Source organism: Saccopteryx leptura, chromosome 3, assembly GCF_036850995.1.
Source record: "Saccopteryx leptura isolate mSacLep1 chromosome 3, mSacLep1_pri_phased_curated, whole genome shotgun sequence".
NCBI classification, from domain to species: domain Eukaryota; kingdom Metazoa; phylum Chordata; class Mammalia; order Chiroptera; family Emballonuridae; genus Saccopteryx; species Saccopteryx leptura.
In genome coordinates this window covers 171740901-171768247 of record NC_089505.1, presented here as the reverse complement: position 1 = coordinate 171768247, position 27347 = coordinate 171740901, and the positions used below count along the sequence as shown (strand labels likewise).

The window sequence follows — 27347 nt, the reverse complement described above, 5'->3', positions numbered from 1 at the left end:
TTCCTGTAGTGAAACTTTAAAATCCCTTCAATTTTTGGTTTGTATTTCATATTCTGATCCTCTGCTCTCTGAGTGTGTGGGGAGGTGAAGTGTGTAAAGAAACCTCAGGATTTGAAGGGAAAGAAGTTTATCAGAAACCAACACAGCTAAAGTAAGGGACAGAGTTCTCATCCAAGCTGCTTTGTTACCAGCTCCAGCTCTAAGAGATTTCTGCTTCTGATTTTACAGTTAAGGTAAGACTGGGATCAGCATGGGGAAAGATTTGCAAATGTCAGATTGTTTAAAAACACTCTATTGCTTTACCTGTGGTGGTGCAGTGGATAAAGCGTCAACCTGGGACACTGAGGTCACTGGTTTAAAACCCTGGGCTTCCCTGGTCAAAGCACATATGGGAGTTGATGCTTCCTGCTTCTCCTCCCTTCTCTCTCTCTCTCTCTCTCTCTCTCCTAAAATAAATAAAAATGTCTTAAATAGAAAAAAGAAAAAAAGAAAACCCTCTGTCTAGAACAGGAGGCAGCTGAGCTTGATGTGGATGATCAGACTTAATGAAAAACTAAATTGCGGTGTGGTCAGACAGGGGGCAGAATTCATTAAGTGCCAGCCACGTTTGCTTACTGCTAAATTAGACACAAGCATGTGTAGAAACTGAGTTTGAAATGTCTTAAGACTCTTTTTCTTCCTTTGCCAATTTATGATTTTGGGGAATCATAATTACCACTTTAGTTACCTTTATCTTTGATAAAACCTAATAAATTATTTCAAACTTTATCCTGAAAATTCAAACCTATTACTATTATTTTCATGAGAAAGTGCAATGCATGAGATGCAATGCAAATAACTTGGTTACTCTGAAGGCCAAAAAGAGTTAAAACCCAAAGTGAATAATAAAGAGCTTTCAAGAAATCAGCTTTTAGTCATCATAGTCTTGGACTTCGTTTGAAAGTGGATTTCCTTTAGAAACAGCATGAATCGACTAGTGGGTTCCTTGGAACCCACTCATTCTTTAAGGCTTTTTATGTTGGTTCTGTTGCTACTACTGCCTCTACTATTACTATCACTTGATTCAACAGTTGCCCAGCTTTTCTCCTCTAAGTAGTCTTTCATTTTGTTTACTTCTTGGAATTCTCTTCTGCTTTAAATTTCTTATCACTGCACAAGCTTCATGTCTCTCCTTCTGTATGATCCCATTTGTCTCCTTGATAAGAGCCTATTTCTCTTCCTCTAAATTCAAACTGAGAACAATACAAATGAAAGCAAAAGCAAACTACAATAATAAAAATAGCACAAGATCCAACTAAAACAGTATGGCTTAAAATTAAGATACTTTTTCAAGAAATCCCATCACTAGCGTTTCTGAACCTTTTTAAAAAATATTTCTTGGTATTTTCTTGCTTTATACTTTTTTTTTTATTACTATAGCCCTCTCCCTCGTTCTCTTAAGTTAGTGGTTCTACTGCTATAAATAGACATTAATTTATTTACTCCCATTTTTTGAAAACAGGCTTAAAGTTTTGAGTGAAATGTAATGATAAACTGATAGCAAGTTGCTATCTAGGATTGGAAATCAGGTCTGCCTTACTTTAAAGCCAGAATTAAGTATTTGTGTGTATGTATGTGAGAGAGAGTGAGAGAGACATGAATTCTTCTATTGTCTTTATTTACAAATGACTAAGAGGCTCTAACGGTGTTAGGGCACATGCATCTCAGAGTACACATCACAGGCTGAATTATGAGTGACAAAGCACAATAAAGTATGGAACTTGATATGGGGCTTGAACACATTTTGTTTACAATGATTTTGGATATAGGCTCTCCTAAAAGCATTAAAAATGTTACTTAGATAATATTTGGGGGAAATCTATAAAATACTTTTATTAATATAGATACACGGCTCTGATACCATTCATTGGGAGGCCTGAGAATTCAGGCAGATTTGTAATCTTTCCCATTAGTGACAATATCCCAAAGAACAAGGGCTTGTCAGCCCTCATTATCTGCAAAAGATTTAAATCATGTATCTTCTGCTGTTCTAACTAATTGTTGTAGATAATTACTACCAGGTCCCCATATCTTTTAAATCTCAATATACTTATAACCCTTGCTATACACAAATCAGACAACCAGAACTCTACCACATAAATTGTTAATATTGCACTAGTGCTGAGTTAGAACAAAAAAAATTTGTATTTGAATCTGTAAACATCATGTGGAATCCACTCTTTCTGGACCTAGGTTGGACTGGGCATTTTCTAATCCCCTTGCCCTAGTGCTATGCCTTTGCAATGGACACCTATTCTCTGCTCCCAAGCAGTTTTTCTGTTTACCTTTACCTGTAGGATCCCCAGGGCACTGGCTATGAGAGAACTGGGAGAATGGGTCTTTGTAATTTTTAAAAAGCTGTTTTTACAGTCAAGTAGTAAGGAAACTCTGACCTCTTTATTGTAAGATTTCAGTGAAAGAAAAAGCCAGGCATATGGTGACTTTTTAGTTTCTGCAGTTAATAATCACTTGTGAAATGAAAGAAATTTGTTCTTTATGATAAGGCAAGACAAAAGAACATGGAATTGCTTAAATCTTAGGTAGTTTAAAATGTTTTATTGGGGACATTTCAGGTTATAGGAATTGATGCCTAGAAGTAACAAAATAAATGGTTAAGTATTATTTTTAAAAAGTATTTTCATGCACAGGTCTATTGGGCATGTGTATGTTCTTTTTGTAGAGGTTTCTCTTCAGTTCCTTTGTTCATTTTTTATTTGGATTGCTTATATTTTTTGGTGTTGAGCTTACAAGTTCCTTAAAATTTGGCCAATAAATATATAAAAAGATGTTTCACATTACTAATGAGCAGAGAAATGCAAATTAAAACTACATGAATATTTCACCCCCACACCTGTCAGAATGACTGTCATCAATAAATCCACAAGCAACAAGTGTTGGAGAGGATGTAGAGATAAGGGAACCTAGTGCTCTGCTGTTGGGAATGCAGACTGGTGCAGCCACTGTGGAAAGCAGTATGGAGTTACCTTAAAAAATTAAAAATGGAACTGCCTTATGACCCAGCAATTCCTTTCCTGGGAATATATTCAAAGAAAACCAAAACACTATTTCAAAAGCTATATGCACCCCTATGTTAATTACAGCATTGTTTACAATAGCCAAGACATGGGATCAAGACCAAGTGTCTGTCAGTGATAGTGGATAAAACAGCTGTTGTACATTTACACAACAGATTGCTATGGGGCCATAAGAAGGAAGGAAATCCAACCTTTTGTGACAGCATGAATGGACCTGGAGAGCATTATGCTAAGTGAAATACGTCAGTCAGAGAAAGACAAATATAATATAATTTAACTCATATGTAGAATCTAATAAACAAAATGAACTAACAAACAAAACAGAAACAGACAAATAAATACAGAGAACAGACTGACAGCTCTCAGAGGGGAAGGACATGGAGGACTGGACATAAAAGGTAAAGGGATTCAGCAAAGAAAAAAGATCATAGACACTGACTGACAACAGTGTGGTGATTGTGGGAAGGATAAGGGCATGGACTGGTAGAAAAGGAAAAAGGGGGGATAAATGGTGATGGAAGGAGGCTTGACTTGGGGTGGTGAAAGCGGGTGCAGTGTACAGATGAGATATTATGGGATGGTACACCTGAAACCTATATAATGTTATTAATCAATGTCACCTAGATGAAGTCAATTAAAAAAGAACATAAGTAAAAAGTATTTTCACTCATTTTCTAATTCATAAAATAATCATGCATTAAAAGTTTTGACTGGAAAAGGCACACCAATATCTATATAAGAAATTATTTGTAACAGCTACTACAATTTGTTCATCAGTGCTATATAATGACCTGCCATGATTTAGTATAATGCACTTTGACTGGACATAGCCCTAAATCAGGGAAGAGCAAGTTTAGATGGGGTAAGAGCAAGAAGTGCAATACAACAAATAGTGGTCATAAAGATTCAATGTGAGGATTCAGAGAAGTAAGAACTAAGAAACATAAGCGAGTCAAAAGATACGGAGAAAGTCAGATTCAAACATTCAAACTAGCAATGATTAGATTCAGAAAATGCTTTCTCATAATCCCATCAAATATATAAGAGCCAGTGGAGCAGCCTAGAGTAGACTCCTGACCTGCTTTGCTGTCTTTTTTTTTTTTTAAACATTTTCTTCAGAAATATAGGCCATGCTGGGGAGTAGTATGACCCCAAGTTCAGGAAGCAAAATGACCTTTTCTGCTTAAAAACTGTAAGTCCTAGTCTATCCCATCTCCTCACTTGCAGATAAGGTGACACCCTGGACAAGGCCTCAGAGAGCCACATGGCAGCCCCAGTGTGCCTCATTGAGAACACTGAAGGGCAACTGGTGGTTAATCAGGAAGCTCTGAAGATCCTGTCTGCCATCACAGAGCCTCTTGTCGTGGTGGCTATCGTGGGTCTCTACCGCACGGGCAAATCCTACCTGATGAACAAGCTGGCTGGGAAGAAGGAGGGTGAGTGACACCAGCAAAGCTCTGCTGAGTCCCTTGTGTCCACCGACACTCCCAGCATTGAGTATGGTGATGTGAAGAGAGAAAGTTAGGGATGAGAGGAATATTGAAAGTAGTGTTTGGGCCACAGCTGGTTAATTATCTTCTGGGAGATAAAAGACATATGTGTTCCTGACATACCACCTTTTTTTGTTGTTGTTTTGCTTTGTTTTGTTTAGCTTGCTATCTCCTTGGAAAAGAGCAAAACACACAGCTCACAAAATTTAGGGGATCAAGGAACATGCAGAGACTCCAGTACTTTCAGCCTTTTGTATACTGCATTTTCACCAATGAAATAAAAGTTCATTTTGTATCTCATTTGCATAATCAAACAACTTCCTTTGACTTGTTATTTGCTTTTCTGATGTTCTTGTTTAATAAAAACAAAATCAAATCCTTCTTTTTTTATGGCTTCATATTCATTTTGAAATATCCCCTAAATTTTGTGGGCAGCATATTTGCCAATTATAAGGAATAAAACATCAATAAAATAACTTTTATATATGTAATTATAAACTATTAAAATTTTAGTAGCAAAATATTATTGTAAATAAATCCTTAAGTTTCCAACCAGTGGTACTTGGTATTTTTATTTTCCCATCTCTGCATTGTAGTACAGATCAACACTGGTTATACTGTTTTCCAACTCTCCATCTTGCTTTCCTTAAACCCTACCTCAGTTTTTCAAAAAGTCTCCAATTTCCAGATCCCATCATCTATTACAACCTCTCCACTCCCCCTGCAGGGTTCTCTGTTGGATCCACGGTGCAGTCTCACACCAAGGGAATCTGGATGTGGTGTGTGCCTCATCCTGAGAAGCCAAAACACACCCTCGTTCTGCTTGACACCGAGGGCCTGGGGGATGTAGAGAAGGTAAGGAGTGAGGATTCCTTTTTGTTTAGCCTTCTCATCTGTGAATATTCTTTACACAGAGATTATCTTTGTACTTCCGTTTGATCAGAGCATATCTTTTTTACCCCTTTTCTATATTCAATAGTCAAAGTTTGAAAACCTAAAGTGAGAAAAATATTTATATAAGCCAAAGTCATGATGGTCATGATGGGGGGGACTATATTAATGTGGAGCTAGGCAGTTAACTAAAATGCTGAAAGATGGTGCACATTAAATCACTGCCATAAGTCTGACCCTGCAGAGAATAGTGATTAGTACTGGGCCCTGGGTCAGAGGAACTTGAGTTCAAATCAGACTTCTGGCACTTGTAACAATCTGACTTTGACAAACAAGAGTAAGTCTCCATAAACTTTTTTTCCTTTGGTCTTATCCATCTTACCATTTGAATACACATGAGCTTTTCCAACTCTATGCTGGTAATACTAGGGCTAGGGAAGCAGCCTACTAAGGGTTAGGAAGCAGGGAAACCTTCACTGGTAGCACTTGACAATTTTCTAATGATTTCCATCATATCTGGTTCTAAGTCCTCAAAGCATAGCCACTGAACTCAGGGGTTGGAATTGATGTACACAATCAGCTCCAGTGGGCTGGTGTAAGCTGGCTGTAACACAAAACTGGATCTTTCGCTTGAACTTCCCTTGTTTAGATATTGTTTTGCTTTTCATTTACCATGAATTCAATATGGTTATCCTCAATTTGTGCTTTAGTTTCCTTATCTGTAACAGGGAAATAGTTATAAATCTACCTCACAGCACTATTTTGAGTACTAGATAAAATAATGTGAGCTGTATTGTGTATATAACTCAATAAAATATATATCTATGTTATGTATATAGGCCAACTTTGTTTTACTTAATTGAAAATATTCATTTTAAGTACTATGGTTAACCCCCAAATTTTGCAGATACCTAACTAGTTATAAGGGGGACTGCTGAGTTAACAGTATGTTTCCATATAAAATTATCAATGCTAATGACAGAACTATTCTATTCAAATTTATATGTTGCTCACAATTATTTTTGTTTGTCTTATTTAACATCATAGGTCAGGAGCTTATTTTTAATAATTGCACATTTCAGAATGCCATGAGACATGACTTAAATTTGTTCTGACTTCTAGGGTGACAAGAACAATGATACTCAGATCTTCGCACTGGCAATACTACTGAGTAGTACCTTTGTTTACAATACCATGAACAAAATTGACCAGAGGGCTATTGACCTATTGCAGTATCCTTTTATGATCTAAGATAGCACCAAAACCAGAGAGAACTTTTCTGTCCACCAGTTATGTTTATGAGTCTTTGAATCAAATACACACACAAAAAAAATCATAAACGTTAAAGGTACAAGAAAAAGAGCCCTTATATTTACTGATGAAATGAGAAATTACTTACAACACAAAGAAAACATATTGTATACGGGTGTATGGAATTCAATATGCGCTTAGCTGCAGTCTTATTTCCACCAGTTTTGCTTAACTGTATCTCAGTTATGTAACAGAACTATCAAATCTGCTCTGGAGAGTAGCCTCACCTGATACTGATGGGGTTGAAGATACAGCTGACTGTGTGAGCTTCTTTCCAAATTTAGTATGGACTCTGAGAGATTTCTACCTATCCCTGGAAACAGATGGTCAAGAAATCACAGCAGATGAATACCTGGAAAATTCACTGAAGCTGAAGGAAGGTAACAGGGACTTCAGTTTTGGAAAGAGAGAGAAAAGTAATACAAGAATATCTCTGGGTATAGGTGGTTACATTTATAGTTTCTTATATTTATTCTCATGGCTAAGCCACTAAGTAAATAACTGACACTACTAATTTAAAGTGAACTAATAGATTCAATATGAAATTGTATTAATTTTTGGTTAAGGTTTATGGATTTGTGTCAAAAAATAACATCAGGTGAAAGGCAGATATATTCATGGGAAATAGATGAAAATAAATGTTAAACCTATACTAAATAAATCCTATTTTTCCTTCCCCAGAGACTGATCAAAGTACTCAGAATTTCAATTTGCCCCGTTGTTGTATACAGAAATTCTTCCCAGCAAAGAAATGTTTTATCTTTGACTCACCTGCTCACCGGAAGAAGCTTGCCCAGCTGGAGAAACTGAATAACAATGAACTGGATCCTGATTTTGTGCAACAAGTGGCAGATTTCTGTTCCTACATTTTTCAGCATTCCAAGACTAAAACTCTTTCAGGAGACATCAAAATCGATGGACCTCGTGAGTACTGTTTGGAAGGATTTCCTTCAACTTAACATTATAAAAGGGGGCAGTTTTTAAAAGTTTTTTCATTCCCTGTCAATGTTGAAAATGCATAGTCAGATACTACCAAGAAAACTCTGTAAAACACATTTATTTAGTTCCACTAGGTACCAAAAACATTTCTAGTAATTTTTTCGGAATGCCTCTAAAATAGTATAAATTGAGAATATAATGTGAAGAAAAGATTAAATTAAGAAATTCTACTCCTAAATGGCCCAGACTTGGACTAGACTAATCCACATGAGTTGGCAACATTTGTTTCATGAATATAGTGGGTACTTAGTATGTGTCACAGCCTTTGAAAAGCACAAGATGGGAACATATACTTTCTCTGTAAAAAATGAAACTTACCTGATACAAACACTAAACAAACAGAGACCCAAGTTGTCTAGAGCCCTAAAGGAAATCTAAACAAGCATCTTGGTCCAATATTTTAGAGATTCTATGTCTCAGAACTGTGTATATTACTGCCATACTCTAAAGCAGCAATCTTCAACCAGTGTGCTGTGGCAATCCAGTGTGCCTCAAGAATTTTTAAAGCATGCAATACCTGACTATTTAAGGACATTGACATTTTCCCTTTATTTATTTATTTTTTTTATAAATTTTTATTGTTGTTAATGGGATGACATTAATAATTCAGGGTACATATATTCAAAGAAAACATCTCTAGGTTATCTTGTCATTAAATTATGTTGCATACCCCTCACCCAGAGTCAGATTGTCCTCCGTCACCCTCTATCTAGTTTTCTCTGTGCCCCTCCTCCTCCCCCTAACTCTCTCCCTTCCTCCCTCCTGCGTCCTCCCTCCCCCCACCCCTGGTAACCACCGCTCTCTTGTCCATGTCTCTTAGTCTCATTTTTATGTCCCACCAATGTATGGAATCATGTAGTTTTTGTTTTTTTCTGATTTACTTATTTCACTCCGTATAATGTTATCAAGATCCCACCATTTTGCTGTAAATGATCTGATGTCATCATTTCTTATGGCTGAGTAGTATTCCATAGTGTATATGTGCCACATCTTCTTTATCCAATCTTCTATTGAAGGGCTTTTTGGTTGTTTCCATGTCTTGGCCACTGTGAACAATGCTGCAATGAACATGGGGCTACATGTGTCTTTACGTATCAATGATTCTGAGGTTTTGGGGGTATATACCCAGTAGAGGGATTGCTGGGTCATAAGGTAGTTCTATTTGCAGTTTTTTGAGGAACCACCATACTTTCCTCCATAATGGTTGTACTACTTTACATTCCCACCAACAGTGTATGAGGGTTCCTTTTTCTCCACAGCCTCTCCAACATTTGCTATTACCCGTCTTGTTGATCATAGCTAATCTAACAGGGGTGAGGTGGTATCTCATTGTAGTTTTGATTTGCATTTCTCTAATAACTAATGAAGCTGAGCATCTTTTCATATATCTGTTGGCCATTTGTATTTCTTCCTGGGAGAAGTGTCTGTTCATGTCCTCTTCCCATTTTTTTATTGGATTGTTTGTTTGTTTGTTGTTGAGTTTTATGAGTTCTTTGTAAATTTTGGATATTAGGCCCTTATCTGAGCTGTTGTTTGAAAATATCAGTTCCCATTTAGTTGGCTGTCTGTTTATTTTGATATCAGTTTCTCTTGCTGAGCAAAAACTTTTTATTCTGATGTAGTCCCATTCATTTATCTTTGCCTTCACTTCTCTTGCCATTGGAGTCAAGTTCATAAAATGTTCTTTAAAACCCAGGTCCATGAGTTTAGTACCTATGTCTTCTTCTATGTACTTTATTGTTTCAGATCTTATATTTAGGTCTTTGATCCATTTTGAATTAATTTTAGTACACAGGGACAGGCTGTAGTCGAGTTTCATTCTTTTGCATGTGGCTTTCCAGTTTTCCCAACACCATTTGTTGAAGAGGCTTTCTTTTCTCCATTTTGTGTCGTTGGCCCCTTTATCAAAGATTATTTGACCATATATATATGGTTTTATTTCTGGCTTTCTATTCTGTTCCATTGGTCTGAGTGTCTATTTTTCTGCAATACCATGCTGTTTTGATTATTGTGACCCTATAATATAGTCTAAAGTCAGGTATTGTAATGCCCCCAGCTTCATTCTTTTTCCTTAGGATTGCTTTGGCTATTCAGGGGTTTTTATAGTTCCATATAAATCTGGTGATTTTTTGTTCCATTTCTTTAAAAAATGTCATAGGAATTTTGATGGGAATTGCATTAAATTTATATATTACTTTGGGTGATATGGCCATTTTAATTATATTTATTCTTCCTATCCAAGAACCAGGAATATTTTTCCATCTCATTGTGTCTTTTTCTATTTCTCTTAGCAATGCCTTGTAGTTTCCTTTATATAGGTCCTTTACATTCTTTGTTATGTTTATTCCTAGGTATTTTATTTTTTTTTGTTGCAATCGTGAAGGGGATTATTTTTTTGAGTTCGTTTTCTAATATTTCATTGTTGGCATATAGAAAGGCTATGGACTTTTTTATGTTAATTTTGTATCCTGCGACCTTACTGTATTGGTTTATTGTTTCTAGTAATCTTTTTGTGGAGTCCTTTGGGTTTTCGATGTATAGGATCATATCATCAGCAAAAAGTGATACCTTTACTTCTTCTTTTCCGATATGGATGCCTTTTATTTCTTTGTCTTGTCTGATTGCTCTGGCCAGAACTTCTAGTACCACATTAAATAAGAGTGGAGAGACTGGACAACTCTGTCGTGTTCCTGATTTAAGGTGGAAAGTCCTCAGTTTTACGCCATTTAATATGATGTTGGCTGATGGTTTATCATATATGGCCTTTATCATGTTGAGATATTTTCCTTCTATACCCATTTTGTTGAGAGTCTTAAACATAAAATTGTGTTGTATTTTATCAAAAGCCTTTTCTGCGTCTATTGATAAGATCATGTGGTTTTTGTTCTTTGTTTTGTTGATATAGTGTATTACATTAACCGTTTTACGTATGTTGAACCATCCTTGAGATTCTGGGATGAATCTCACTTGATCATGATGTATTATTTTTTTAATATGTTGTTGTATTCGGTTTGCCAGTATTTTGTTTAGTATTTTAGCATCTGTATTCATTAGAGATATTGGTCTGTAGTTTTCTTTCTTTGTGCCATCCTTGCCAGGTTTTGGTATGAGGGTTATGTTGGCCTCATAAAATGTGTTTGGAAGTATTGCTTCTTCTTCAATTTTTTGGAAGACTTTGAGTAGAATAGGAACCAAGTCTTCTTTGAATGTTTGATAGAATTCACTAGTATAACCGTCTGGGCCTGGACTTTTATTTTTGGGGAGGTTTTTAATAGTTTTTTCTATTTCCTCCCTGCTGATTGGTCTGTTTAGACTTTCTGCTTCTTCATGACTCAGTTTAGGAAGGTTGTATTGTTCTAGGAATTTATCCATTTCTTCTAGATTGTTGTATTTGGTGGCATATAGTTTTTCATAGTATTCTACAATAATTCTTTGTATATCTATGATGTCTGTGGTGATCTCTCCTCTTTCATTTTGGATTTTATTTATTTTAGTCCTGTGTCTTTTTTCCTTGGTGAGTCTTGCCAAGGGTTTGTCGATTTTGTTGATCTTTTCAAAGAACCAGCTCCTTGTTTTATTGATTTTTTCTATAGTTTTTCTGTTCTCTATTTCGTTTATTTCTGCTCTGATTATTATTATCTCCTTTCTTCAGCTGGTTTTGGGTTGTCTTTGTTCTTCTTTTTCTAGTTCCTTAAGGTGTGAAGTTAAGTGGTTTACTTCAGCTCTCTCTTGTTTGTTCATATACGCCTGCAGTGATATGAACTTTCCTCTTATTACTGCTTTTGCTGCATCCCAGAGATTCTGATATGTTGTATTTTCATTTCCATTTGTCTGTATATATCTTTTGATCTCTGCGCTTATTTCTTCTTTGACCCATTCATTTTTTAGAAGTATGTTGTTTAGTTTCCACAATTTTGTGGGTTTTTCCCCCTCTTTTTTACAGTTGAACTCTAGTTTCAAGGCTTTATGATCAGAGAATATGCTTGGTACAATTTCAATTTTTCTAAATTTGCTGATATTATCTTTGTGGCCCAACATATGGTCAATTCTTGAGAATGTTCCATGTACACTAGAGAAAAATGTATACTCTGTCACTTTGGGATGAAGTGTCCTGTAGATGTCTATCATATCCAGGTGTTCTAGTATTTCGTTTAAGGCCACTATATCTTTATTGATTCTCTGTTTGGATGACCGATCTAGAACCGTCAGCAGTGTATTGAGGTCTCCAGGTATGATTGTATTTTTGTCAGTTTTTGTTTTAAGGTCAATAAGTAGCTGTCTTATATATTTTGGTGCTCCTTGGTTTGGTGCATATATATTAAGGATTGTTATGTCTTCTTGATTCAGTGTCCCCTTAATCATTATGAAATGACCATTTTTGTCTCTGAGTACTTTTTCTGTCTTGTAGTCAGCATTATCAGATATGAGTATTGCTACACCTGCTTTTTTTTGGGTGTTGTTTTCTTGGAGTATTGTTTTCCAGACTTTCACTTTGAATTTGTTTTTATCCTTGTTGCTTAGATGAGTTTCTTGTAGGCAGCATACAGTTGGATTTTCTTTTTTAATCCATTCTGCTACTCTCTCTTTTTATTGGTAAGTTTAATCCATTTACATTTAGTGTAATTATTGACACTTGTGGGTTCCCTATTGCCATTTTATAAATTGCTTTCTGTTAGTTTTGTATCTTGTTTGATTCTTCTCTTTTGTTTTTCTATCATTTGTTTTTGTTTGTTTTTTATTCCATACTTCTTTCCTCTGTTGCTACCTTTTTTAAGTCAAGTGTTTTGTGGTGTTTTTTTCAAGGGTGCTTACTATTAAGTAATGAAAAGAGTACCTACCATATTCATTGTAGTACCCTTTCTTATGAGTATTTATGCGCTTCATCGTCCTTTGCTACTGTTAATCTTCATCTTTTCTCCCCTTTTTTTTCTTTTGTTGTCACAGTTTAAGTTTGGTTTTATTGTTTTCTTGGTGGAGCTGTTACTTGTGGTTTTGTTTTCTTTTGTTCTTTGAATCTGGTTGGAAAACCCCCTTTAGTATTTCCTGGAGTGGGGGCTTTCTTATGATAAATTCTCTCATCTTTTCTGTATTTGTGAATGTTTTTATATCTCCTTCGTACTTGAAGGATAGCTTTGATGGGTATAGTATTCTTGGCTGAAAGTTCCTCTCTTTCAGGGCTTTAAATATTGGGGTCCACTCTCTTCTAGCTTGTAGAGTTTCTGCTGAGAAATCTGATGATAATCTAATAGGTCTTCCTTTATATGTTGTATTCTTCTTTTCCCTGGCTGCCTTGAGAATTTTTTCTTTGTCATTGGTTTGTGTCATCTTCATTATGATGTGCCTTGGAGTGGGATTTTTGGGGTTAAGAAAACTCGGTGTTCTGTTTGCTTCTTGAATTTGAGGCTTTAGTTCTTTCCACAGGTTTGGGAAGTTCTCATCTATTATTTGTTTGAGTATATTCTCCATTTCATTTTCTTTCTCTTCTCCCTCTGATATACCTATTATTCTTATGTTATTCTTTCTGATGAAGTCAGACAATTCCTGTAGGGCTTTCTCATTTTTTATTATTTTTGATTCTCTTTCTTCTTCTCTCTGTTGTGCCTCAAGTTGCTTGTCTTCTATTTCACTAATCCTAGCTTCTATCTGGGCTGTTCTATTAGCTAAGCTTGTTACCTCGTTTTTCAGCTCGTGAATTGAGTTTTACATTTCTGTTTGATTTGTTTTTATAGTTTCAATTTCCTTGGTAATATATTCTTTGTGATCGTTGAGTTGTTTTCTGATCTCCCTAAATTGCCTTTCTGTGTTTTTTTGTATATCTCTGAGTATTTTTAAGATTTCTATTTTAAATTCTCTGTCATTTAGCTCCAAGGCTTCCAATATGTTAAATCTTTTCTCCATAGATTTTTCCACATCTATTTGTGTTACCTCTCTATCTTTTGTATCCATAATATTCGATTTCCTTTTTCTTATTGGCATCTGAAGGTGGTCTGGTTGATAGTGTTAATTAGAATTAATAAAGAATAAAAAGGAAAAAAAAAAAAAGGAAAACACTCCACACAAAAAAAAAGTAGTAATTTATTATTTCCCCCTTTTTTCTTTCTTCTCTTCCCCTCCTCTCACCTCTTTAGGGAAATATCGTGATGACCTGTGAATTATATTATGCTAAATGGAACAAAAACTGCCTATAACGGAGGGACTGATTTGGGGTGAAGAGTTCAAGGGGCAAAAAAGGGAGTAGGGACCTAGTAAATGCAAAAAAAAAAAAAAAAAAAAAAAAAGGAGAAAATCTTAGACAAGCATAAAATGATTTGCTTTTAAGTGATGGTCGACTAAGAGATATAATGAGAGGGATAAGTGGGAAACAGAAAAAAGGAGAGAAAAAATAATAATATTTAAAGAAGAAAAAAATAAAAATAATAAGTAAAAATCTGTTGTAATAAGTTGAGCAAAGTCTAAATACAGTGGAGACTTTGGGTTGGGAGGAATGCTAGTGAGTTAAAAAGCAATGTAAAAAGTACCCAAAATGCCACAAAAACAAACAAATAAAGGAAAACCAATAACAAAAGCAGAAAAAAAAAAGAACAAAAAAACCCAAAAAAACTTGAGTCCCAAATTAAATAATTTGTTCGTGATTGAGGATTGAATGGGAGGAAAAGTAAAAGGAGAAAAGAAGAAACGAATAGAAAGGAAAAAATAACAAAAACAGAGAAACAGAGGAAGAAAAAAAGGAAAGGAAAACAAAAACAAAAACAAAAACAAAAGGGGAGAGAGTGAGAGTTAAGGGTTTTGGAGTGTAACCCTAAGGGAGAGTAAGGATGAAGAAAAGAAATAAAATGTAACACTCATGGGTAGTGTAGTTCAAGAAAAGGGTAGCATAAGATGGGCAGAGAATAAAAGGACTAAGGTGGAGGAAATACAAATAATAATAAAGGCAATAAGAAAGAAGAAAGAAACAACAACAACAACAAAGAATTAGTGGAACAAGATATAAAGGCTGTGGATTTTTCTTGATTTTGAGAGGTTAACTTCTTCCTTTTTCTTTTCTCTCCCTCTTCCTGGTCGGTGACTCTGTACCCCAAGTTCTGCCCCTGTGTCACGCTTAGGTAGGGATTTGCAGTTGATGGGATTCTATGGCAATGTCTTATAATTGGCTTTAGTCTCGCTGGTAGTCAAGGCTTGTTGGCGTTTGCAGAGTCCAACAATGAGAGAGTTTGCTTTCCAGGAGTCTCTCTCCTAGTCTCCCCTTCCTGAATTAGCAGCCTGGTGATCCAGCTATGAGGCTGCCACTGCTTCTGTCTGGGGAGTAAGAGGCTCAAAGAGCTGGGAAATCCCCACTCTATCCTCACTCAGCGCAAGGCTCTGGGTAAGGCTCTGGCAGTCAGAGCCTCCAGCGTAATCAGGTGGGGCTGGGAGTCAATTGTTGTCAAGGTGACTGTTCAGCGCCTACCATTCAGTTGGACCACTCAACCCAGGCTTTCCACACTTTGTAGCCTGTTTTGGCTGGGAAGAAGATGCACTATTCGCTGCTTGCTGTATAGATCTTAATATCTGCCTGTTAGGTATATCCCTGAATATGGAGACTCTGTCAATCAGAAGTTGCCCCCGCCCCTTTAGCAAAAGGCACTGAAAAATATCACGCCTCTTGTCTTGGATCGCTGAACTGGGAGAGATCTTATCAATTAGAGCTCTGTGGGTGCGCAGATTTCGTGAGTTAAGCTAATTTCAGTGATTGGATCCGCAGCTGTTCTCCGGAAAGTATTTCAGGCTGCCTGCGCGCCCCTCCCCCAACGCTTGATTGTTAGCTTGAATGGCTGGGTGAGGTGCCCCACCCACGGAGAGAATCTCCTGACTAGGAAATATAGTCTTGGCGCCCCTCCCGGACCGCGGCTTGGGGCACGCGCACGGTTTCTCAGTGCACGCCGGCGGCCAGGACTCTCCGGACCGCGGCACGGGGCGCGCACGTGCGGTTTCTCAGTGCCCGTCGGTGACCGGGACTCTCCGGACCGTGGCACGGGGCGCGCACGTGGTTTCTCAGGGCACGCCGGCTGCCGCTTCCCGAGTGTGGGCGGGCAGCTGCATGCGTGGGTTGACTCACCACAGGCGTACTCCCTCCTCGGCAACAGTCCTTTCACTTTCAGTGTGTGTGTGGAACTCCGGAATGCTCCGAGGATAAATTTTTCTGTTTCTAGTTGATAAATTTGTTGAGATTTTGGGGAGATCTGTCAGACGTGCTGCTCACGGCGCCATTTCCGTGACGTCACTCGACATTTTCCCTTTAAATTGTCAAATTTAAAATATGACAACACTAAACATAACAAAAGGCATCATGTGTGAATGAATCAAAATTATACCTGTTTTTTGTCATATCAGCAATAATATATATATAGATTTGGTGTGCTGCAATAATTAGTGTATGTGTAGCATGGGATGAAAAAGTTTGAAAATTGCTGCTCTAGAGGAATGGTGAGTATAAACAAATGTATGCAAAGAACAAGAAAGACAAATGGGAAAGTTCAAACAAGGAGTAAAGAAGACTTGATTTAATTTGCTCACTTTGTGCTTTTCAGCTAATACTCATACCTGCTTTATATACTGAAGTAGAAGAGAAAAGGAAATTTGGAAGGGAATGAAATCTGAGGAAGGGGAAAGAAAGAAAGAAAGGAGGTCAAAGGCCTGAAGCAAGCAGTCTAATCAAATGAATATGCATAATTTTAACTACTTCTTCATTTTGTAATAGAAAAAGGATGGCATGAGGATGATCAAGTAGACTTTGAGCACGTTCTTTCTGCAAAGAAAGAAAGATCTAGTTTATTGATCACACAGTTTTTCAAAAATCTTATTTAGGCCATTTGAACACTACACAGAATCCTGAAAAAGCTCTGGCAATACATTGTTAAATTAACATTTTCAGAACTACCCTGTTCAGGGTATACCTTTCTTCTCTGCAAATAATGAAAGCATCTCTTTCCCCTGTAAAGACCTAGGAAGTTTGGTGCTAACCTATGTCAATGCCATCAGCCGTGGGGATCTACCCTGCATGGAGAACTCAGTATTGGCCTTAGCCCAAATCAAGAACTCAGTTGCAATACAAAAGGCTATTGCCCACTATGAGCAGTACATGGGCCAGAAGGTGCAGCTGCCCACAGAAACCCTCCAGGAGCTGCTGGACCTGCACAGGGCCATTGAGAAAGAGGCCATTGAAGTCTTCATGAAGAATTCCTTCAAGGATGTGGGCCAAACATTCCAGAAAGAATTAGGGGTAATTATTTATTTATTTAGTGCTCTAGTTTATGGGGCTTACATGTAACAGGGAAAACTATTGCTATGAAATGCAAAATAGAAACTTACTAAAGAAAAGTAATTCTTACTAGAATGGTAAATAATGACCATTATATATGTGACCAAGATATCCCTGTTATTCGGAAAACAAATAGGTACACAAATAAATAAACATGTAACTACTCTGGGTCCTATAAGTTCTGATAATTTCATACACACAACTGACCTTACCATGATATATCCATAGATTAAGTTTTTAAAATTAATTTTATTACTTGATTGCATTCAGAAAGTATTATTTACCTTTCTTTTTATGTTAATTAAGCATATAGAATTGACAGATGGATCTATTAAATGATCATGTCTCTGGGTTTAATATTATTCTAGCTAATTATTCCACTTCACCTCCTTATTGAGAATCTCAGAGCCAGAAAATACTGAAAAAAGGAATATTTGTAAATAAGTCCATTGCATTTAAAATTAAGGCATGAGGCTAGAGATCAGTAGTCTGAAGATCCCATCTATCAAAGCAGAAATATCAAGAGAAAGGGGTTTCAGGAGATCTGAAGTACAAAACTAGTCATTTTTCTACACAGTATCATCCTTGGGACTTCCCTATGCCTGGTGGGAAGGACATACTCCTGCTTGTAGTTTTCTACTTTCTAGAAAAAAAAATAGAGAGATCCTTTCTGAGATTCATTTTTAGAAACACTGAAGTGTTGCTAACATCTTTTCCATGGTCTTGTTCTTTTGAAGATGCTGCTGGAAGCAAAACAGGCTGAGTTTTGTAAACAGAACTTGGAGGCATCACAGAATCGTTGCTCAGCCTTACTTCAGAATATTTTTGCTCCTCTAGAAGAAGATGTGAAGAAGGGGATTTTTTCAAAGCCAGGGGGGCATTGTCTTTTCATTCAGAAGAGAGATGTGCTGAAGGCAAAGTACTATCAGGAGCCCAGGAAAGGAATACAGGTATGCCTAGTTTCAGATATTTATTGTGAGAAATTGTTGGAGAAGGGGTGTTCTTTCAAAATCCAATCCAGAGGAAGAAAGAATTCATATTCTAATGACAGCTGTGAAATTAGACTAAACCAGGGGTTGGGAACCTTTTTGGCTGAGAGAGCCATGAACACCACATATTTTAAAATGTAATTCCTTGAGAGCCATACAACAACCCATGTACGTTATGCATTATCCAATAAAAATTTGGTGTTGTCCTGGAAGACAGCTATGATTGGCTCCAGCCACCCGCAACTATGAGCATGAGCTGTTGGAAATGAATGGATTGTAATACATGAGAATGCTTTATATTTTTAATGTTATTATTTTTTTAATTAAAGATTTGTCTGCGAGCCAGATGTAGCCATCAAAAAAGCCACATCTAGCTTGCGAGCCATAGGTTCCCAACCCTTGGACTAAATAAATTGTCACCATATTCACCAGAAATTTATTGCAAACCTTCAACATTAGTTATAACATAGAGACAGACTTCTTTGGCTACCTAGGACAGAATTTCAAAAATTAAAAGTAACTTAGGAAAGAACGGTAATTCATTGGCTTACTTAAAACATCTAAGTTTAGTTTCAACTACATTCAGGAATTTAAACCAAGTCATCAATTGTTCCCCTTTCTTCTTTTCTTTTCAGCTCCCACTTAGGCTTCTGTTCTGTTTCCTCAATATTGGCTTCATTCTCAGGAATGACTGCAAACATGACACCACCATCTCCAAGCTTAAGTGCATCATTTGCTCTCAGTCTGGGGGAAGTGGCAAGTTCCCCAGCATCATTGATCATTTTCTCACCTGTATCAAAATCCTTTGTACAAAGTGGCCTTGGGTGCTCTGGTTGGCCAGTCTAGAGTTGGGCCCACCTCTGTAACAGAAGAGGTTTGACAGACAGTTTCACCATGTGCAGGCTTAGCATTTCCAGGAGGGAAAGAGGTTAGGAAGAAAAAGAAATAAAAAGGTTTACAAGGTGCTTAATCAGCATTACCTCCTTCTAACTGCATAATCTTGGGATTCCTAGGCTGAAGAAGCTCTGCGAAAATATTTACAGTCCAAGCAGTCTATGAGTGATGCCATTCTACAGACAGACCAGACTCTCACCGCGAAGGAAAAGGAGAGGGAAGGTGAGAGAAAAACGGAAAAGATGCAAGACAGAGCTTTCTACACATTTTCAATGAATTTGGCCTGGTTTACCTGGATCATTAGACTAGAGCAAGAACCGCAATGATGATTTTTAGCTCCTCAAACTGTATCCAAAGTAGGACATTGTACTATCAGCCGTAAAGGAAGAGTGGCCCTAAGGAATTTTCAACAGTGGGAAACAGAAAGAAGGGGCACTTGAATCCTAAACAGGTTTGTTTGTTTTCTCCTTTCTCAGAAGCACGTTTGAAATTAGAGGCTGCAAAGGCTGCAGCACAAAGATTGCAAGAGCATCAAAGGAAGACCCGGGAACTGATAGAGTTGAGGGAGAGACAGCATCAGGAACAAGTAAAACAAATAGAGATGCAGAGAGCCATACAGCAGGCAGAGCAACAGAGGGCTTTGGACCGTCAGCTCCAGGTAAGTATTCAGCCATTCTTTCATCTCAGAACTTTAATTGGCATATCCCCTCTCTGTATTGATAAGAGCATGAAGCAGTGACAAAGAGGGAGAGGCAGCATGATAATAAGGCTCAGGGCAGGGACTCTGGAGTCAGACAGCCTGGTTGAGAATCCCAGCTTCACATCTTACTAAAAATATGGTTTGGGCAAATTATCAGTCCCCTCTATGCCTTAGTTTCCACTTGTAGAAAATAGAGACAGTAATAATACCTATTTGATAAGGTATTTAATAATTAAATGAGTCAATATTTGTATTTAGATTGGTGCTGAGCACAGAATAAGCACTATAATTTGTTAAGTAAAATCCAAGAACATTACTAACACACACTAATTCCTCTTTTATATGTTATTTGTTATAAACAGTTCTTTCCTTTGGTCATAGACTATTTACTACCTTGTTAAATTAGTTTTATATTACTGTATCTGTGCCGCTGTCTTTGCCTTAATTGTCACTTGTTCTACAGGGTTATAACTTGCAGAGTTTGTTTCATCCAGTCTTTTATCATCATCATCACTCAATAAGCAGTATTTTCTATTTAGCAAATACTGTACAAGGTACTTAATACACATTCTCTCATCAAATCTGTTTATTGTGAGGCAGAACCATTGTGTCTCTATTTTTCTAATTAGAAACATTAGATTCTATGCCCTGGCTAATTAGCTCAGTTGTTTAGAGTATCATCCCAGTGCACCATGGTAGTGGGTTTTGATCCCCGGTCAGGGCACATACAACAGTCAACCAATAAATGCATAAATAAGTGGAATAACAAATTGATATTTCTCTCTCTCTCTTTTTCTCTCTCCCTTCATTTCTTTCTAAAATTAACTTTAAAAAATAAAAATGTTAGGTTCCAAAGAGATAACTAAAGGACAATATCACACAGCCTAGTGGGTGATCAAAAACTGTCTGTGTAGTGAGTAAGAACTGAAGTGCTTTTATTTCTGTAAACTTAGTATGAAATTTTTATGTGAACACCCTTTTGAGATGAAGAGCACCCCAACCCTCCCGCAGGATGACCAGTCTACCTGTAGGTCCTAGTTTTCCAGGTGATGTTCCAAGACAGTTTTGTGATTAGAGCTCTACACTGAGGGGCAGCATGGTCAACCTGGGGTTCTTGATCTCCTCACTCTTTCCTCTACTTCTGCTCCATACTGTGAAACAAATTCCCTATCTAAGGCTCTGACTTTTCACATGATTGTGGATGTCACCTTGACCCCCAGTTGTTGTATTAGCCTTTTCTCAAAGAACTAGATCTGACATTTTCTGTGTACCAATGAACACTGAAGTCAAGATGTGACTCAGGCTTCCCATGGAGGATGGGGGAAGAGAGCTCAGGATGCAATTCTTCAGACTCCAATACTTCAGAAATTGAGTAATGGTGATGTTTCTGCAGCTTAAGAAAGAGATATGGGAGAATTACTCAGGCAGGAAACCAAGAATGAGAGGTAAATTAGAAAAGAGAATTTAAGGACTATCTTTTGTTACTGATGGCTTAAAATAAGTAAGGAAAGTCAATGATTTGGGCTTATCCTCCCCTCCCCAATGTTGTGGATGTTACTTTTTGTTAAACTCTGTAGTTTTATTTATCACTCTTTAGGAAGAAGCTGCAAAGCAGCAGGAGAGAATCCAAGCTGAAAGGATAAGACTTCAGAATCTAATCTGGCAGCAACAGCATAACGTCCACTCAAAACATAATGGCTGCTTCATAATGTAAAGCTAAACATCAAAACATCTTTTCATGTTCACATGAAATTTTTAGAAGTTTGTGGGGACAGAAGTTTCTGAAGACAGAAAGAAAAAAGAAACTATAAAACTTGGAACAATTCTCATTTAAATAAATTTTATAGTAATTATATCAAACTTTTGTATTGTTTTAAAGTTATGATGCTCATAATTGATAAAATGTGCATTTCAGTAGTTTAAATGATGGTTATTCCTTAAAAAGATTAATTGTATAATAAGAGATATTTGATCATTGCCTTCGTTTGGTGGAGATATTGGGCTGTTTCTCTCAGGGGAAACTTCCTCTTACCCCAATGTCACCCCTCTAATTTTCTCATGGTGCACTGAGAGAGACCTAGCGCATAATAAATCACAATAAGCTAAATCAAATTGGACTTGGCCAAAGTCTTGAGCTCAGATGGCTATCACTCCTGCCAAATCATCATTTGCTGGATGGCAATGGGGGGGGAGGTCACTAATGGTAAGACAATTGACCTGACTTCTCAGTGGAGACAATGTATGGTTCTCAATTAGGTGGAGGCTGTCCAGCCTATGGGCAGTGATGTGACTACTGGTCAAGGTCAGTAGAAAGCTTGCTTAGAAAGAATCCAAACTGTAAGCAAATAACACTGTAATGAAATAGAGGTGCTCCAGAAGATGGACGCAACTACTAGTATAGAAATTGTGTCATAGGCCAAAAGCTAAGGAAGCCTTTCCTTTATGCTACCCTCTTCCAGAGCATAACTTAAATAGACAGTTTATATCATGAAGCAATCAATGTATAATGATCTTCATAAGTGTGTGTTTTGTCTTCATAATCCTAGATATTGTGCCAAAATATCTAATGAGGCTAATTTTATTTTGTGCTTGCTTATAAGGCTAAAGTTGAAAGATCTTAATTCTTTGCAATCATATATGAAAGCCTACTGATTTTTCTGAAAAAATGACAAATTGTATACATATAAGTTTGTATATATTTTTATTTATAAGTAACCATAAAAATTTTAAATAACTCTACCATTGTATTTTTATTTTCCTCAATTTTTAGAAGTTTGTGGGGAGCTTCCTGAATTTTTTTTAAGGAGATTAAGAATTACTTTAAGATTGAGCCTGACCAGGCAGTGGCACAGTGGATAGAGCGTTGACCTAGGATGCTGAGGATTCAGGGTTAAAACTCCAAGGTTGTCTACTTGAGTGTGACAGGCTCATCTGGCTTGCATGTGAGCTCACCAGTTTGAGCACGAGGTCACCAGCTTGAGCGTGGAATCATAGACATGACCCCATGGTCACTGGCTTAAGCCTAAAGGTTGCTGGCTTGAGCCCAAGGTCTCTGGCTTCAGCAAGACACCCCCAGTCAAGGCACATATGAGAAAGCAATCAATGAACAACTAAAAGTGCCACAACTAAAAGTTGACGCTTCTCATTTCTTTTCCTTTTTGTCTGTCTCTGCTCCTCTCTGTCTCTCTGTATTTCTCTTGCTAAAAAAAAATAATAAGATTGAAAACAAAACACATTTTATTAATTATTTTTACTTTTTTGTCTGTTTTTTTTTTATCTCAAGTAAAATAGGCTTTACAAATATACAAATAATACACAAATCTCTATTTTTGTTTTCGTTAAATTGCTTACTTTTTTATACAAGGAATTTCTTAGTTATATTGTATTATAGGAGCTTAAACATTTTTTTTTTAATTTTTTTAAATTTTATTTATTCATTTTTAGAGAGGAGAGAGAGAGGGAGAGAGAGAGACAGAGAGAGAGAAGGGGGGAGGAGCTGGAAGCATCAACTCCCATAGGTGCCTTGACCAGGCAAGCCTAGGGTTTCGAACCGGTGACCTCAGCATTTCCAGGTCAACACTTTACCCACTGTGCCACCACAGGTCAGGCTAGGAGCTTAAACATTTTGATTGCTCAAAATATGATTGTTATTTACAAAAGAAAAACAAATAAACTTAATCTCTGTCTTTCCTTCAGTTCTGTGGACACTTTTATTAGGCTGAACTTCCCATATCAATAGGGCTTGCTGATGCTCAGCCGTATGTCTGGATTTGAATGGTACTTCAGAACATACCAAAGACCACAGCACATTTGTCTGAGCATTTGCTTAACAATACTCTATAATTGCCTTTGCTAACTGTACAGTTCATTAAATGTATCTTAATATTCAAAGAAATGTCATGGTTGAAAAGAACAGCACTATCTTCAAAACAAATATTTAATTCATTGTTACTTCTCTTATAGAGATTTAAAAAAAGAACAAACTTGCCTGACCAGGCGGTGGCGCAGTGGATAGAGCATTGGATTGGGAAGCTGAGGACCCAAGTTCGAGACCCGAGGTCACCAGCTTGAGTGCGGGCTTATCTGGTTTGAGCAAAGCTCACCAGCTTGGACCCAAGGTCGCTGGCTCAAGCAAGGGGTTAATCAGTCTGCTGAAGGCCTGTGGTCAAGGCACATATGAGAAAGCAATCAATGAACAACTAAGGGGTTGCAATGTGCAACAAAAACCTAATGATTGATGCTTCTCATCTCTCCGTTCCTGTCTGTCCATCCCTGTCTATCCCTCTCTCTGACTCTCTTTCTGTCTCTGTAAAAAAACAAACAAACAAACAAACAAACAAAAACCACACACATTAAAAAAAGAACAAACTTGAGACTTGGTGAAATTAAATAACTTATCTAAGGTTCCAAGCTAGGTACTATTAACTGAGATCATATTACAAAACATAAAATTTTGAGTTCAATATTTCTATTATATCTTCAGGAAAGAAAAAATATAAAGGCTTTCTCCCTACTTTTAGAAGCTACAGAGGTGCATGTTGCTTTCACCAGTGGTCCACATTCTTTCCCACCAGCATTCCTGGCTCCCACTCATCCCCAAATATTTTAATATAATATGACTCTCTTATGAGGTGCCCATTGGGTACATAATGACCAGAAAAAGACACACTAAGATGAACATTGACAGTTTCATGAAGCTACCAAGAGCTAGACTACATTTTCTGAACTTTGCAGCTTCTTTTGTGAGGTCAACTGATTAAGTTTTCAATGCAGTGAAAAGGCAAGGAAACAGACTCTCCCCTCAAGCCCCGGGTAGGGGTGTTTCTGCTAACACCTCGATTCTAGCCCTGTGGAGATCAGACCTCCTGAACAGTAAGATAACTAACTTTATGTTGTTTTAAGCAACTGTTTTTAGGAATTAATTACAGCAGCAATAGGAACCTAATATAATGTTTTTATTAATTAACATTATCAAGAGTTATTAATATTGGTTAATATTTATTCAGAATTTATTATGTGCCAGTTATGAGCACTTTAATAATGTATTTACTGTTCATAAAAACTATGAATTATAATTAACAATATTAATAGAATTTGTTACCATTATTATTATTAAAGCTATTATTGTTATCATTATTGTGAAGTTGAGAATATTAAATAAATTGTCTAAAAGCAATGCCACAAAAAGCCTTTTGAAACTAGACCCCCACATTCATAATCATCTGGTGAGACTTTATCTACTCTTTCTAGTCATACTGAGAAATACAGAAAAATTGAATAATATGTCAAATTTTAAGTATGAAGGTTACAACAGTTAAAATAGAAAACATAGCTTCAAAATAGTCTGAAAGGATTCACACAAATAGTGACAAAAGATCTCCAAAAACAAGTAGAGAAAGTGTAGTATTGATTCTTTAGTAAACTGATCACTGATGGAACAGAAAGCTCAAAACAGATTATATGAGAATTATATACGTTAAAGATGGACTTTTCCTAGGTTAAAACAAATGAATGGTCATTTGAATACAGACAAAGTTGGACCCAGAATTCATATAATACAGTTAAAAAAACCCAACTTGATTAAAATATGAAAACATAAAAACTATAAATATTCATTTGAGGAAAACAAGTATACGCTTTTCATAAACCTATAGAAAAGAAGGCCTTTCTCAATATGACTCAAAACCCAGCTGACTTAAATTAACAAAAATAATGCTAAATATGATGACATAAAAAGTTTTAAAAACCCTTACATTTGGCAAAAAGAATACTATGAACAAAAATATTCTTTTAAAAATGGCAAACTAGGAAAAATATTTGTGCCAAATATTACAAACAGCTAATGTCCCCAATATATAAAATTATCTTGAGGGAAAGATGACAGGTGATAAAAACAAACTAGTTACAGAAAATAAATAAAATAATGTTTAAACATATGAAAAGTTATTTTGCTTTAATCCTAATATGAAAAGTACACTGAGAAATCATTTCTGGTCTATCATTTTGACAAAAGTTCATAAGTTTGATAGTATATTTCACTGACAAGGCTATAAAATTATAAACACTTTTTTATGTTGTTAATGGGAGTAAAAGTTGTTTCAGTATCTAAAGAGAGAAGCCTGATGATTTCTGTTGAAATAGCAGATTCTTCTACATATCTATTCTACCACTAATTCTGCACAGAGGGACATATATCCTTAGTCATTCACTGGAGGAAATGGTTTGGAATTAAAATTAGAAATAACCAAAATATGAGTCTATAAGTAACTGGATAAACAAACCATAGAATAGTAAACATTGGAATATAGAAAAAGGAAGTCCTCTGTATAATGTGGAAAAAGGTAAAAGATATGTTGTTACATTTTTTAAGAAAGTAAGCTGCAGTGTATACAGCAGCGGTCGGGAACATTTTTGGCTGAGAGAGTCATGAACACTACATATTTTAAAATGTAATTCCATGAGAGCCATACAATATGATGAACACTAAATAATGTGTGAATATTATGTAAGACCAACACTTTTAAAGTACAATAAGTCTCTGAATTCTTTTTAATAACGTTGTTATGCTGTTGCTAACCAATGATGAATAAAGTACTTCTTACCATTAATGCGACTTCTGGTGCTGCATGGTTTTGCTGATGGCTTTGTAGTCAGTTAATACATGGTGAAGTTAAGCTTCATGCAGGTGTTGAGACTTCCATCTGTTAAACATGATCGTAGGTTGGTCTTAATGTTCTTTAGATGTGAGAAAGACTGCTCACATGCATACACAGAACCAAACATTGTCAGTACAGCAATACTCACACACTGCAGTGTGTGGTATGTGACAGGAAGCGCATTTCAAGTTTTGACAATCAGTTGGTCCACGGGTTGAAGTTTTTTCATTTCTCTCCACTTCTGTTTGCTCACCAACTCTGCTGGCTGTCGTGCGAGTCTTTCCAAATGTTCATTCAGTGACTTGAACTTATTCACCCACATGTCTGAGGCCTTCAGGTCAGCAGCTTGTAGCTCAAAATCTCTGACAGAGACACCGGGGATGTAACTCAGGTTGGCGCTGACCACTGCACACTCGTGTGGATGGGTGATGAACTTAAAAAGAGGAGTGCGCTCACGAAATTCTCCAAAGCGTGCTTTGAATGACTGCAGGAGATTAGATGTGAAACCCACTAGCTGCTGGAGATTAAGATGTTGAGCAGGGTCACCTGCTATGCATGCATCTTTAAACTCTCCCAGTTTTTCAAAGTGTAGTAAATGACCTGTTTCAATGTCCACAATAAAGAGTTCCAGCTTGTTTTCAAATGCAAACACTGCTTGTTGAAGGGATAAGACTGTATTTCCAATGCCTTGCATTTTCACATTGAGCTAGTTCAGATGTTTAATCATGTCCAAGAGATAGTAGACCTTCAGTAGCCACTCAGTGTTAGCTTACTCAAGATGCTCGATGTTTTTCATTTCAAGAAAAGTCTAGATTTCACTCAGACAAGCCGTGAAATGGCTGAGCACTTTTCCTCTTGACAACCAATACACATTGCTGTGCAGAAACAGACCAGGATAATTATTCCCAACTTCATCCAGCAGCGTTTGAAACTGGCGATCATTTAAAGTTCAGGCAACAATAAAGTTGACCACCCAAATGACCAGCGACATCACCTCACCAAGCTGCTCGCCACACATCTGAGTACAAAGCGCCTCCTGATGTAG

At 36.8% G+C, this 27347-nt stretch overlaps 1 protein-coding gene across 3 annotated transcripts; it reads left to right on the top strand.

Annotated features, from left to right (window-relative positions):
- Nucleotides 1–24568, top strand: LOC136400344 (guanylate-binding protein 1-like). 3 transcript variants are annotated; one of them, XM_066376853.1, is made up of 11 exons: nucleotides 1–233; nucleotides 4302–4510; nucleotides 5292–5419; nucleotides 6578–6687; nucleotides 6950–7146; nucleotides 7448–7690; nucleotides 16744–17024; nucleotides 17801–18013; nucleotides 19066–19168; nucleotides 19423–19604; nucleotides 23610–24568. In XM_066376853.1, the coding sequence occupies exons 2-11, from the start codon at nucleotides 4339–4341 to the stop codon at nucleotides 23715–23717; spliced, it is 1737 nt and encodes a 578-aa protein (XP_066232950.1). In that variant the 5' UTR covers nucleotides 1–233; nucleotides 4302–4338; the 3' UTR covers nucleotides 23718–24568. The 3 variants fall into 3 exon arrangements, with proteins under 3 accessions (XP_066232950.1, XP_066232949.1, XP_066232951.1); XM_066376852.1 differs by lacking the exon at nucleotides 23610–24568 and adding an exon at nucleotides 21244–22349; XM_066376854.1 differs by lacking the exons at nucleotides 4302–4510; nucleotides 23610–24568 and adding an exon at nucleotides 21244–22349.
- The last annotated feature ends 2779 nt before the right edge of the window (nucleotides 24569–27347 follow it).